Source organism: Paramormyrops kingsleyae, chromosome 3, assembly GCF_048594095.1.
Source record: "Paramormyrops kingsleyae isolate MSU_618 chromosome 3, PKINGS_0.4, whole genome shotgun sequence".
NCBI classification, from domain to species: domain Eukaryota; kingdom Metazoa; phylum Chordata; class Actinopteri; order Osteoglossiformes; family Mormyridae; genus Paramormyrops; species Paramormyrops kingsleyae.
This window is the reverse complement of record NC_132799.1, coordinates 19,232,898-19,246,933: the sequence shown is the minus strand read 5'-3', so window position 1 is coordinate 19,246,933 and position 14,036 is coordinate 19,232,898. Positions and strand designations below refer to the sequence as shown.

At 42.8% G+C, this 14,036-nt stretch overlaps 2 protein-coding genes across 7 annotated transcripts in view; both read left to right on the top strand.

The window, feature by feature from the left end:
* Positions 1-720: 720 nt before the first annotated feature.
* Positions 721-5,465, top strand: yipf4 (Yip1 domain family, member 4). The gene is made up of 6 exons (XM_023803794.2): positions 721-1,029; positions 1,456-1,612; positions 1,811-1,982; positions 4,072-4,149; positions 4,289-4,402; positions 4,737-5,465. The coding sequence occupies exons 1-6, from the start codon at positions 972-974 to the stop codon at positions 4,872-4,874; spliced, it is 717 nt and encodes a 238-aa protein (XP_023659562.1). The 5' UTR covers positions 721-971; the 3' UTR covers positions 4,875-5,465.
* A 780-nt stretch (positions 5,466-6,245) lies between these two features.
* Positions 6,246-14,036, top strand: part of birc6 (baculoviral IAP repeat containing 6) — a 77,411-nt gene continuing 69,620 nt past the window's right edge. For 3 of the 6 annotated variants that reach the window (XM_023803634.2, XM_023803628.2, XM_072709781.1), the window contains exons 1-3: positions 6,248-6,684; positions 10,845-11,026; positions 12,066-12,203. In XM_023803634.2, coding sequence (XP_023659402.1) covers positions 6,474-6,684; positions 10,845-11,026; positions 12,066-12,203 — 531 coding nt within the window. In that variant the 5' untranslated portion in view covers positions 6,248-6,473. Of the gene's footprint in view, positions 6,685-8,964; positions 9,040-10,844; positions 11,027-12,065; positions 12,204-14,036 lie in introns of all 6 variants that reach the window. The other 3 variants (XM_023803617.2, XM_023803598.2, XM_023803608.2) reach the window with 2 other exon arrangements.

Below are 14,036 nucleotides of genomic sequence, written 5' to 3'. Positions count from 1 at the left end.
ATGTTGTGCAGGGGATGTTTGTCATTGTCTATAATGGAGAGCAGTTTATTGATTATTCTCCTTTCCACCACTATCTCGAATGTCTCCAAAGTGGAACCTATAGAATGGAGCTGGCCTTTTTGATTAGCTTAGTCAATTTCTTTCAGTCTTTTGCTGTGATGCTGTTCCCCCAGTATACCACTGTAAAGAAAAATGTATTTGCTACATCAGATTTCCAAAATCTTGTCATGATCAAAAGTCTTGTGCAGTCATCGATCCTTCCCTTTGCTTCCATTAAATTGTGTTGGTTCAGTTTTGGTGTGATTTGTCTCAAAAGTTGATCAGGTCCAGATCTCCATACCATCCTTACAATGTGTCTGAAAACATAAAAAAAAGATCTGCTAGATACTTTTTGAGTAAGTACCGCTGTTCTTCTCTTTATATCACTGGGCAGCACTGCTTTAATTTTAGTGCAATTTTTCTCCAAATTGTCTCGCATTCAGATCTTCCCCATACAACTTGTCTGCAGAGTTTGAAAAAGACCAAACATCTTCTACAGTCTCCGCTTCCCTTTCTGGGGCAATCTGCCTCATGAAATCAGGTGTAGATCGTCGGAGCAATCCAAAAATTATGTGTGCTTTATAACCGGACCGTGAATTCCGTAAGCTATACTTTGACTCTATGCAGCAGTCGCATGCGTAGCCACTAGAGGGTAGGCGTTTGGCTGTTGCGTTGGATGTGACGTGTCGTCTTTCCCAGCTTCCTCTGGGCTTCCGGTCTCCCTACGGCCATGGTTGTTTTTATACTGGCGAACTTCTGAGACGTCAGTTCACGGGCAAAATGGAATAATTTCCGCATACGAAAAGGAAATATCTATAAGCTATTTTAATTGTTTAATTATTTATCTTTTCCATAAACCTAAAACTATCGAGTAAAGACATTCATGTAAAGGTCACTGTGCTTTTGACGCGAAGGTAGCTTGCAAAATAAGAATGCAGTTCTCCCCCACCAACGGAGATTTTACCTTCGTTTCTTCGACCGACGCCGAAGGTACAGTGGGCCATGACTGTCATGTTCTAGTCAGATTGTATCCATTTTTTTTATTTTTATTTTTTACCGTATTTACGTAGTATGTATATGCATATAGTCACCAGCAGGAATGTTGACAGCAGTTTGTGTATGGCAAACCATGTGTGGCTATTGACAGGCTCTTACAGGTATACTACGTCAATTATTACAGACGTGCTAATCGGGGAATTAAGTGCTAACATTATTGAGAACTGTTGTTTGAAAAAGAAATGTATGGTGACATGAGTAGTCTGGTAAACTTGAAATGGTAGTTGTGATGAAATACATGTTGATCGAGTGGGATTAAAGGGGAAAATTTCGAAGGAATGATCTCCAGGGCTGATGACTTTTGGAGCGATTGAGGCAAGCATGGCCTACCGCATAAATTTCCATCCCTTTGGCTCGTAGAGCTCAGCGGTTCAATTGACGCCCCTGATGTCAAAGTGAATATGGGTGGCAGCGAGGCTACAAAGGATACCTATGCCAGCACTTTTCTCAGGCAGCGGGGCTATGGCTGGCTGCTGGAAGTGGAGGAAGACGACCCCGAAGATAACAAACCCCTCCTGTAAATAATTATTTCTCAATTGAAAAATATAATTGCGAATAAACATTATATACATCGTACTAGATACACAATTCACATTATTGCCATGACTACCATTAGTATCTGTAATGTCTGGCAAACTTTATATGTTCCTGAAAAGTAACAATGATACCTTTTTGTTTTGATATGGTCATGTCTCACCATGGAATATGTGAGTAGGGAGGAGCTGGACATCGACCTAAAGGACATCTACTACAAGATCCGCTGTGTGCTGATGCCCATGCCGTCGCTAGGCTTCAACCGACAGGTGGTCCGGGACAACCCTGACTTCTGGGGACCACTGGCTGTAGTGCTTCTCTTCTCCATGATCTCCATCTATGGGCAGTTCAGGGTGAGGTGCAATAAACATCCTGACATTCATATATTACAGCCAAGATTTTGCTCTTCTAGATGGGTGACTTCTATTGACTTAAGTTTGCTGCTATTTAATGATGTGAAGTGCATTTATTTTAATATGTCATTCATTGTAATTCTTTCTTGAAATCTGAATTTAATATTTATGTAAAACACTTGTATTCCAGACAATTGATCCAAACACATAGTTAAGTATCACTAAGATGATTACAATTATCTTGTCTCGGGCAGCCTTGTTATGTACTTCAAGATGACTCCATACGTCTTAAGGCTGGTTCATACTTCGCGCATGTACATGTGGATGTGTCTGTGTAGACTTTTATGACGTGAAGTGTGTGGCTTGACTGGAGAAGTATGAATGTTTCTGTGTCTGTCTATGCAGTGCGGATGCATGAGTGTCACGCGTGTGCAGAGAAGTACAACCCCAATTCCAATGAAGTTGGGAAGTTGTGCAAATTGTAAATAAAAACACAATGCAATGATATAGAAATCTTATAAACTGATATTTTATTCACAACAGAACATGTAAAACATGTAAAGTGAGACATTTTGCTATTTAGTGAAAAATATTGGCTCGTTTTGAGTTTCATGACAGCAACACCTCTCAAAAAAGTTGGGACGGGGGCAATAGGAGGCTGGAAAAGTTAATGGTACAAAAACCCAACAGCTGGAGGAACAATTTGCAAATAATTAGGTCAATTGGCAACAGGTCAGTAACATGACTGGGTATAAAAAGAGCATCTTAGAGTTGCAGTGTCTTTCAGAAGTAAAGATGGACAAAGGATCACCAATCCCCCTAATACTGCATCGACAAATAGTGGAGCAATTTCAGGAAAAAAGTTCCTTGGTGTAAAATTGCAAAGAGGTTGAAAATATCATCATCTACAGTACATAATCAAAAGATTCTGAGAATCTGGAGAAATCTCTGTGTGTAAGGGACAAGTATTCTGGATGCCCATGATCTTCAGACCCTTAGGCAACACTGCCTCACAAATAGGCATGATTCTGCAATGGAAATCACTAAATGGGCTCAGGAATATTTCCAGAAAACGTTATCAGTGAACACAATTTGCCGTGTCATCCAAAGATGCCAGTTAAAACTCTTTCATTCAAAGAGGAAGCTATATTTCAACATGATCCAGAAGCCAAAGCTAATTTAAAATGGACTGTGGCTAAGTGGAAAAACTGTTCTGTGGTGAGACGAATCTAAATTTGAAATTCTTTTTGGAAACCAGGGATGCCGTATCATCCAGACTAAAGAGGAGAATGAACACCCAGCGTGTTATCGCCGCTTAGTTCAAAAGCCAGCATCTCTGATGTATGGGGGTGCATTAGTACATATGGCATGGGCAGCTTGCATATCTGGGAAGGCACCATCAATGCTGAAAGATATCCAGGTTCTAGAGAAACATACAACATCCAAACGACATCTCTTTCAGGGAAGACCTTCCATTTTCCAACATGACAATGCCAAACCACACACTGCATCAATTACAAGATAATGGATTCGTGGAAGAAGGGTCCGGGTACTGAACTAGCCTGCCAGTGGTCTAGATCTTTCAGTCATTGAGAACATTTGGCGCATCATAAAACGAAAATTACGACACAAAAGACCTAGGACAGTTGAGCAAATAGAATCCTGTATCTGACAAGAATGGGACAACATTCCTCTCCCAAAACTTGAGCAACTGATCTCCTCAGTCCCCAGACATTTACAGACTTTTACTACAGACATTTACTACAGAAGAGGTGATGCCACCCAGTGATAAACCATGGCCTTGTCCCAACTTTTTTGAGACGTGTTGCTGCCATGACATTCAAAATTACCTTATCTTTTTCCTTAAAATGATACATTTTCTCAGATTAAACATTTGATGTGTTTTCTATATTTTGTCATGAATAAAATATGGGTTTATGAGATTTCCATATAATTGCATTCTGTTTTTATTTACAATTTGCACAACATCCCAACTTAATTGGAATTGGGGTTGTATGAAACAGTAAGCACAACTTCTTATCTTGGTATTTAAAGGCCAATTCCACATAACCCTTTTGTTATTTCAAAGGTCGTGTCTTGGATTATTACTATTTGGATATTTGGATCTTTGACAATCTTTCTTCTGGCACGTGTTCTGGGTGGTGAGGTAAGTTTCAGTAGTGTGTCTCATGTTCATACTATACATGTCATTTTAGATTAAACAGAAACAGATTACAGTGTGTGTTGAACACTAGCCACTGGAAGTGGAATACAGTATTAAATGTTTTGTACTGTTTTCTTGGCAGGTGTCATATGGGCAGGTTTTGGGAGTAATCGGGTATTCTTTACTCCCACTCATCGTCATCGCTCCTTTATTGCTGGTTATTGGGAATTTTGACATTGTTTCTACAGTAATAAAGGTGAGTATGTTTCCATTTAGTCTGAGGAAATGAAAGTACTCCACAGCAGTGTTCAGGCAGAGGTGTCAGAAGATACTTGTAGTTAACAACACTGCTAATGAGTTAAATTAGCTGCAGAAGAATCTTTGCCTTTTTATGTCAGATTAGTCAGCAGTGTCACCGTTCGCAGTGGCAGGGGATAATCCATCTATGTATCTTACAAATGCTATCCTGCTTAGGGTATTTTTTACTGGGGAGGGTAAGGGAGTGGAGTGGAACCTCAGGCATCACAAAGAGGGATAAACCCTGGATAGGATGCACAGATGATAATTTTATGTTTCATTTTCATTCCCAGCTTTTTGGCGTATTTTGGGCTGCATACAGCGCTGCATCACTGCTTGTGGGCGATGAGTTCAAAACAAAGAAACCTCTCCTCATATACCCAATATTCCTCTTGTACATCTACTTCCTGTCTCTCTATACCGGAGTCTGATTGAACAGGCTTTGGACTTTTTCAAATGGACATTGGAATGGTGGCTTGTAGAGTCAGGCAAGAGGATGAAACTCCTACCTGCAAAATAAGAAAATGACAAACCTGGATCTTTTTTTTTTTTTTACACCTGTTTTGAAAAAAGACAGTCAATAAGTCTCTAAGTGTCTGTAAAGCCAGTGTGTTTAACTGTAGCCATGACTCTTATATTCAAAGAAAAACACTGATTTATTTAATTGGTTTCTTTTTAGGCCCTTTCTGCTGATTGTAATATATCTACAGTTTTTGGTTAACACCAGGAGCAATAGTGCAATATTATGTTAACATTGTTTGTTTCTTTACCTGTAAGTCTTACAAAGGACAGTAGTTTTAAAAATCTTTTGTTCTCAGAAGGTGTTGGTGCCAATTGTATTTTTTAAACAAATTCTTGATTTGGGAAGCACCACAGCTAAAATTTTGTTTCGGTTTTTATCAGAAAGGGACTGGAGTAGAAACAACTGTTTCGGAGATATGGATGTCAGTTAAATTTTTTATGCATCTCCATGCTATATTTCACGTTAGTCCATTAAAAACGAAACCATGCCGGCTAAAGTACAGAGCCTTCCTCTCTTTTTTATGTTTGTTGTAGATTTACCGTACGTTTTTGCACCGAACAGAACATGAGTAGAAGGACGTAGGTCAGAACTTTTTAAGAGGGTGGTGTTATGTATCATGTTTTATGAAAGTAGTGGCACTATCAATAAAATACACCTTTAAATACATAATTTTAATTTATATAAACATTCTTCATAATTTTGTATATCCATTCATCTATTAATCAGTGATCCTAGTTAAGGTTAGTTAGGTCTCGGGCTAATTCTGTATATACAACCTAATGATCATTACAATAAATGTCCACGAATGTCAAAATCATTTCGCCTATCAGACTACATGAATAATAAAAATCATTTATTAAACGTGGAATACGAATATACGTTTTACAATTATTTTAACAAGTCTGCTACCTTCTTTCAAAACGAATGAGACGAAAAACAGTCCTTTGCGGTACTTAGCGTTGGCCTTCTGCGCTATTCAGCGTTGACTTTTAAGTTGAACTACATAATTTCGTTTTACTATAAACACTACACATGTGTAAAATGAATAAATATTGACATATGTGTAATCTTTATATACAAAAAATATGTCGTATGTACATGCACACACACGTCGGGTGAACTACCGGGAACAGCTGTGAGACACTTTCTTTTGTCAACACAGTAAGAATGGCGTCGCCAGTCACTGAATACTGACGCGAACTGTACAGCGCCACTTGCGGCATGGAGGGGGGATTTGCCGTGCTGCGCAAATTCCGTAAAACCAACGTTCCCGTCCCGGAGAGTGGCGTCCTACGCTTCCCCAGTGCCGATGATGAATAGCAACTAGCGCGGCATCAGGAGGAGGAGCAGCGGCCGCAGACGGAGAGCGAGCAGTTGTGCTACAGCGGTAGTTCGGGATTCGGCTTTCTGTCTTTTTTGACCACACAGTTGAGAGAGAAATTACAGATCCGTAAGGAGAGAGGGGGAGAAAGAGAGAGCGGGGAAGGGGGGAAGAAAATACAGGAAGATGGCGGCCGCGGCCTCGCCGGGCTCCTGCTCGTCTGCCTCCTCGGACTGGGTCGTGCTGAGGGACGGCTGCTTGCGCTGCGACGAGGAGGGCCTGCGTAGCCTGTCCTACCACCCGGCACTTAACGCCATCCTAGCCGTCACAAGCCGTGGCGGCATCAAAGTCATCGACGGCACGTCAGGGGCCGTCCTCCAAGCGTCGGCCTTACACGGTGAGCGAATGGACGGCCAGTCGGGGATGGGGGTAAACACTGTGGAAGCCGCTCAGGCCTGTCGTTGGATGGGGGGCCAGGGGGTTGTATCCTAAACAGAATGTGAGGTTAGAGACCAGTGGTCTGAACAAACTAGGTGCTTAAGCGCGTTAGAACATCTGTGAAGCCACCTTCGTCATGATAACAGCGGTGACGGTTAGCCGCCTGTCAGGCCAGCCTGTTAGCATTTAGCCCAGAGAGCCGACCCGGGCACCGGCTGCTCATGATGTCTGGAGCTTCCTAGCGTTCCGGGGAAGGGGGGGGGTTCTCGATTTTTAGATTGAAAAGCTTGGATTTTTGCGCTTATCTGGACGTGTCACGTGGAGGCCTGCCGGCCAGAACCTGGGCCATGGGTAGACCGTTCGGCGGTAACTATTTCACCGCATCTGAATCTGCGACTCCAAGGTTTCATGGGAAAAAAAACGGGCTCCGTCTTTATCTTAAGTAGCTGAAGGTGTCAGTGTGTGGGTATCCGGCATTGCTGGCTTTTTTTCCCGTCATTGCGGCTTCACCCCATAAACTGCAGCACCCCATGAATGCCACCGATTCGTGATGCATGTTTTATCGATGTCTCGTTAGACGTTTCCCTATCTCAGTTTACCTCAAATGACAGCTTCTCGTTTTTTGTCGTTTTGTGTGCTTCTCGTGGTGTCTAAGTGGCACCAATACATGACGAGGATCGGATTATTTTAAATATCATAACTTCAGATCGTTGTAGCATAAGCCGGAAACAGAACGTTTTCATTTCTGCCAGCTAGCCAGATGGGCTTCGAGTAATGCCTTTCATTAAATTAACAATTAATTCATTAAACCCGCCCACTTGGTAGGGCCACAGTGTTTGCGCTGATCGATGCCGTATATCTGCAGTTCGATTAATGGGATGGTTACGTTCTGGAGCAGCAAGGTGACATTTTGACAGCCTTTGATATGTGCGTGGCTGCTTCTCATTGCTACACTTTTCTATCGAGTTGTTCAGTACGTTTAAATTTATTTATAGTCGTCTATGTGGCACGCATAAAATATTAATATGATTAGTACAGTATTTACGGTTATTCAGCATTTTCCTCAGCAGTTCTTGGAGTGAAAGCTGTGATGAAATGCTTTAGACTCTGGATGTGGCTCATCTAATCTGAAGGTTGCACTTTGACCTTAGACTTAGCAGCCTGGGTGAATTTGTCAGGAGTGGTCCTCTGTGGGAAAGAGTGCCAGGGACCTGCCACACTCTTTGAAGGACATCAAAACACATGTTTGTTAAGCATGAGAGTGTTTGTTGACACTGTTATTTTGCAGAGCGGGCAAGGTGTGAGACAACAGCTAGGTGCCGAGAATCTGCTCCTGGACTGACTTTCAGCTGATGTCTGGAGGAGGTGTTTTTTTTTTAAGAGCTTAGTGTACCAACTGCCAGTCTGCGATGCTTCTCTCTGACTGACAAGAAGAGCTCCCTAGTCTGGGTTTGGCATTGCTGGCATGTCCTCTGTTGTCATGAAGGCATGTGGACCCCCCACACTGATAATTGACATTGCCAACAAGTGCAAATCTGTAATCTTGATACAGTAAAAATGCATTTGGTAGTTAGTTGCTATTTGAGGATGAATTGTACAGTGCTCATTGTCACTATTATCAGTGTTGCCCCCAGTCTGCTTCATTCCATGTTCAGTTGTCTTTTGCTTTCACCTCCCATGTTCCTTTGTCCACTGCAGAATTAGTTTCATTTTCAACCTTAGCGATGCAGAACAGTAGATGCTGTGAAATGTTTCATTCTGATTGTGTCAAAGCAAGTCTTGTGTACATTATATACAAACCAGCCAATTTGTTAGCCTTCCTTACCCTCCCTATTATGAGTCCCTCTTCCCGACTGCTTGTGATGGGATTAATGTGCGAATGAGAGGCTTGAGCCATTGCCCTTACCATGACACTTGCGCTGGCTACTCTGAAGCAGCTGCCATGTTTTGTGTGAGACAAGTGAAACCCCCCAAGTTATTTGTAGGAAGCTAAATGTCCACCTCAATGCTAAGGTTGCCTGAAGGCTTTTGGGACAAACTAATTATGTTGGGATGATGATGTTAAATATTCAGATAGTGGAGAGTCACTGTGCAATAGAATGTTTGTTTTTGTGTGCACTGGATGGTGAATGATGTCTGGCAGTGGCATCTGGTGTTGGACGTGGTATACAAGAGCTGTGCTTGGGGTGCAGCATGGCAAACTGACTTGGATTGGTGTATTTTCTCTGTGTTGTGGAAGGAGGGACTGTTGTCGATACTACCATGGAATTGGCTGAAGGAGCTGAAGAGTCCTGTTCTGGGATGACCTGTTCAGGTATTTCTGTATGCTCTGCTTGTGACTGTGTAGAAGGACACGGAGTGAAAAGTGCTTATGGCTACCGTCCAGCTCCACCTGAAATCAAAGGAGGCTGCAGTGAAAGGTTGGCCTCTAGTCAGCATGTTGGAGATTCTGCTTTGTCACAGATGCACAGAGAAACACAGCTGGAGCGCCAAAGAAGCGTGCTGATTTTGGTTTTGCTCATGCCCTCCTCATTACTTTTTTGTTCATGGCCGATTCAACAAAGGGAGTGACATCATGTGCACGATGCTTAAGCCTCCTGCTCATGCAGCAGAGTCCAAGTTGTGATCCATCTGAGTGTGATGAGCATTGGAGCTGATTGGCGAGAGGTGTGTGAACCTGGGGCATATGCGCTGATGCTGTTCTGTCTGGGTCTTCAACCTATGAACTCCTGCCAACATATCATAAATATTGCGAGGATACTTTGGCATCCAAATATCTCATCTGTACCATGGAAAATGGGTAATCTTACTGGGCTGGGAGCTGGGTATTCCTGTGTTGAGAGAAGTACTCTAAACTCTAAGTTCCCTCTCCCTTTTGTGCATAATCCATTTTGCAAGTGTGAACATGTCTATACTGTGACAGGAAACCCAAAAAGTGTCTATGTACTCATGGCTTCTATATTTGAGATGAAGGTGAAGAATGAGGCTTGTATGCATGGCCAGCTTGTATGTCTGCAGCACTGCAGAGCATCCTTAACCTGAACTTTCAGTAGCTATCGGCCAGGGCTGGGTGCAGAGGGCGTCTCGATCACCTTCCTACATGCCGGCTTGGCCCCCTGTGTGCTGCCTGATTACCTTACATCCCTTTTTATTGAGAGAAATTTCACCAGGTGGGCAGTGAGACATCATCAATAGAGAAAGTGAAACTGGACCGGGGCCTATTTACTGCAGTGATGTCAGTGTATGGCCCATCCTGAGATGGGGAATAAGCCGGTACAGAGCCAGGCAGCACATACAGGTGTGCGCTGTCTCCTCCCAGTTCTCTCTGCTGCTGCTGCCTGTCATTCTCCTTTCCTTTTGCATGCAGTTTGAACATTCCGCCACCTACTATGTCTGCTGCTGCTTTTTGACTATCCTGCAGTGTTTGCTGTTATTGTATTATTGTATTAGTGATTGCTTATCAGCAGTGAAAAGTATTTTACCTGAAATTTCCATTGGGGAATTTCATGGGGGGGTTTTGAAACATTTCTGTCTGTATTCAGTGTTTTCCGTTCATTTTCTACCTGCATATATAGTCAGGGGGGCTGGAGACTGTGCCATGCAGCAGGGTTACAAGGCTGGGGTACGTTATGGACAGGATGCCAGTCCATCACAGGGCGCGTACATGCATACGCAAACACACAGTCTGACACTATGGATCATTTGGAGAAGCAAGTTAACTCAATGTCTTTAGACTGTAGAGTGTAAACTGGAGGTACTGAAGAAAACCCTCAAAACATGGGAGAAATATGCAAACAGACAAGGAGGTAGGATTCGAACCACCAACCTTCTAGGTGTGAGGGAACAGCTCTACCCACTGAGCCACTGTACCCTTTGTTGTTAAATGTCAATACATAAGGCATTGTTATGCAACCATATTCATACCAAAGATAAAATTAGTACTGGGAGGATATAATCACTCTGCGTTTTTCCTGGTGTGACGTAAAAGTGCATTTAATCTTAGAGTAAGGAACTGTGCTAGTTTTGCATGGGGTTTTACTGCATTAGGGGGGTTGCCTCATGACCGCTGTGTATTCCTCCTGGCAGTCACCCTGACGACTCCCCACTCGTGTATTGCAGAGAAGCCAACAGGCCGCGTGAAGTGTCAGTACTTCCCAGCAGTGGACAAAGTACTGTTTGTGGATGACTACGCAGTGGGCTGCCGGAAGGATCTAAACGGCATCCTACTGCTGGACACGGCCCTGCAGGCTCCCGTCACCAAGCCGGAGGATGTAATCCAGCTCGAGCTGCCTGTCACCGAGGTGGGACATGCCTCCGGCAAGCTGCTGCACCTCAGTGTTATGCTGTGTGCTCTGTGCGTCTGCTCTGTGCGTCTGCTCTGTGCGTCTGCTCTGTGCGTCTGCTCTGTGCGTCTGCTCTGTGTTATTGCTTCCCAGCTGTGTACTGCAACTGTGTTTGTTGAATCTCTTTTGATTATTGTAGCTAAACCTTGATTAGTATACTGTGTTGATCTGTCCTTTTACACTGTCTTTGCTAATTAATCAGACGAAGAGAGTTCCTAGAACTATGATCCATCGATTGCTCGTAAGCTGTCTGTTAGCATGATTGTCCTGAGTGGGATGCCTTTCACCCGTTAGCATCCTCGTGTGGTTCAGCTGCAGCTCACACTGTCCCGTTTCTCTGATCCATCCACGGGGCTGGGAACCCAAATTTTCTGCTGTTTTTCCAGCCCCACGTGGAAGTAAGAGATGAGAGGTTAATTCAAGATTCAAGATTCAAAGAACTTTATTAATCCCAAAGGGAAATTGCTTTGTCTTGGTTATACAGTTGCTCTGATTAATTTACTTAATGCCAGATGAGGTGGAGCGGCATGTAGATGCCCAGTGAAAAGCTCTGTGTGTGCTGATGTACAGAGGGATGCCTGATTAAGCCTGTTGACTGGCTTCCGCTTGTGGCAGAGAGGCTTGACGCAGCTCCTGTGTGCAGAAACAGCTGAGTGTGCTACCCCATGTCTTTGGCCCACTTTGATGTCACAGACTGCCTATTTTTCCTGCCTAGCTCTACTCCTCTTCTTGGCTTCTGGGGAGGCTGTTTCAGCAGCAGGGTCTCCACATCATGCTGTTTTTGGCCTGTGGAGCTTATTCTCCATACGCTTAATTTTGTGGCTGACCATCCTGATAGGTGTTATCTTAACCTGGTGAAGATCAAACAAAAACTAAAGAATGAAATTTAAAGGTGATAAAACTACTGCCAACCCACTGCGGGGAATAAAGAGTGACGCGTTGTCTGTGTGCTGTGGGGAGTCGCCACTCAGTTTCTGCATCTGTGTCTCCCTACTAGGCCCAGCAGCTCCTCTCAGCCTGCCTGGAGAAGGTGGACGTGTCCAGCATGGAGGGATATGACCTATTCATCACGCAGCTGAAAGACGGGCTAAAAAATACCTCACATGAGACAGCAGCCAATCACAAAGTGGCCAAGGTGAGCGGTCTCCCGGTTACATCAGCCTGGTTTTAACAGTGATGTGTGGATTGTGCCTTGCTGGCAAGTGTGGGTTGTAGTGCATTATTAATCTAACTGGGCTGCCACAAATCACCTTGAATGAATGAGCTGGGGCTGTCGTGACTTCTGACCACACCTTCCAGATCAGTGTCAGCTTCTGTCTTCAGTCAATGTTGGGTTCTCCTTTAGTGGATTGTGCTGATGGGCAGCATGGCAGAAGCAAAGAGAGGCTTGGCATGTGGTGGACAATTGGGGGGCCAGTCAGCCCCCAAAACACCAAGTCACACGTGATTAATGTCAAGCTGTAACAAGAATACTGAATGCTTCCTTAGCACATACTGTTACAGCACTCTGCGTAACCTATGATTTTGTAATACTGATTCTATTAATTTGTGTTTCCTGGCAAATAAACTTGAAAACCAGAGGCTTCCTTTAGATGTTTTTCTTCAGGAAGTAAATTGCTTTGCGTGTAGCTGTGGTATGTTAATGAGCCTGCTACATCCACGCATGTCTCAGTGTTTATCTGGTTGTTCATCGGCATTTCGGTCTGATACATGACCTGGGATATATTCAGATTTGTGGCTCACAGCAGAAAGCTGGCTCTCTCTGCTAAGGGTGTGTGATTTGATTTGTGGCTGTGCGATATGACGATATGTATCGGATGACGTGATAAATATGTCTATTGTTTCTTATTATGCTCTTTCATTTACTTCGTGGTGTCCCAAGATACACTGTTTACGGCAACAATTTTTCATCATTTGAATGACAGTTTACAAGGTTACATACGTCATGGGATGTGGCACTTGTATTGAAGTTTTTATTGGACTTTATTATTTGTAACCCACAGAAGACAATCCACAAATATGTACCATGATCCACAAATATTTAACTCTCCACAAATATGTATTTTTAAATTTGTGTTGTGTAAAATCATATTGGGAGTGATTTGTACACGTGAAACATGTTTTGCACGTTTGTGGATCACTTCCTGTCTTTTTGTGGACCATGTTACATTTGTGACTTCCCTGCTATTTATTTTTGGATTTTTATCCAGTTTGTACTGCTATGGAGGCCTTAGGAGATCTGGGTGGGAATTTTTTTTTTTTTTTTTTTTTTTTAATAGTTTTATGTATACTCACAATAGTTTTGTGTTCCCAATATAGACTTGCCGCAACGTGATGACATGGGTAACCCTAAATAATACAGATGTGTCATGTAAATTGTGCTTTAAGCATTATACTATGGGGGACAATGTACACCATGTTACTTTTTTTATGCTTATTTATTAATAATTTCACGGTGTCTATTCACCGCTAGCGACTTTAAGCAAGACAGCTGGGCTGTTGAATGTGAAGAGTACCCATAAAAACAAATACAATACTTGGAAGTAGAGCTGGGGCAATATCATATCGATATTATATCGCGCATGTGCAATAATCACCAGGGCTTCAGGTGACAGACAAAGCATTTGGCCGGACACCAGCTTTTTGGTGTTATATGGACGTTTATTTAACCCATAATTTGGTAAGTAGATTAATAGTATGTCTTAGATATTAATGAGATGCATTTTGTTATACCCAAAAGTTAGTAATCTGTATAAACTTTATTAAATTCGATTAATGGAGCACACCACATAATACTGTTTTGGTATACTATGGTTTGGTATACCTCAGTGCAATATGCACTGAAGTTGCGGTGAAGAAGAGCAGCCACAACATCTTTTAAAAGAGGAGATCTTGTGGATAAACAAGGTAAAAAGACGTTGGTGGTGTGGCTGTACTTTTGTAGTTTAAAGTCCGACACGTTTATTAA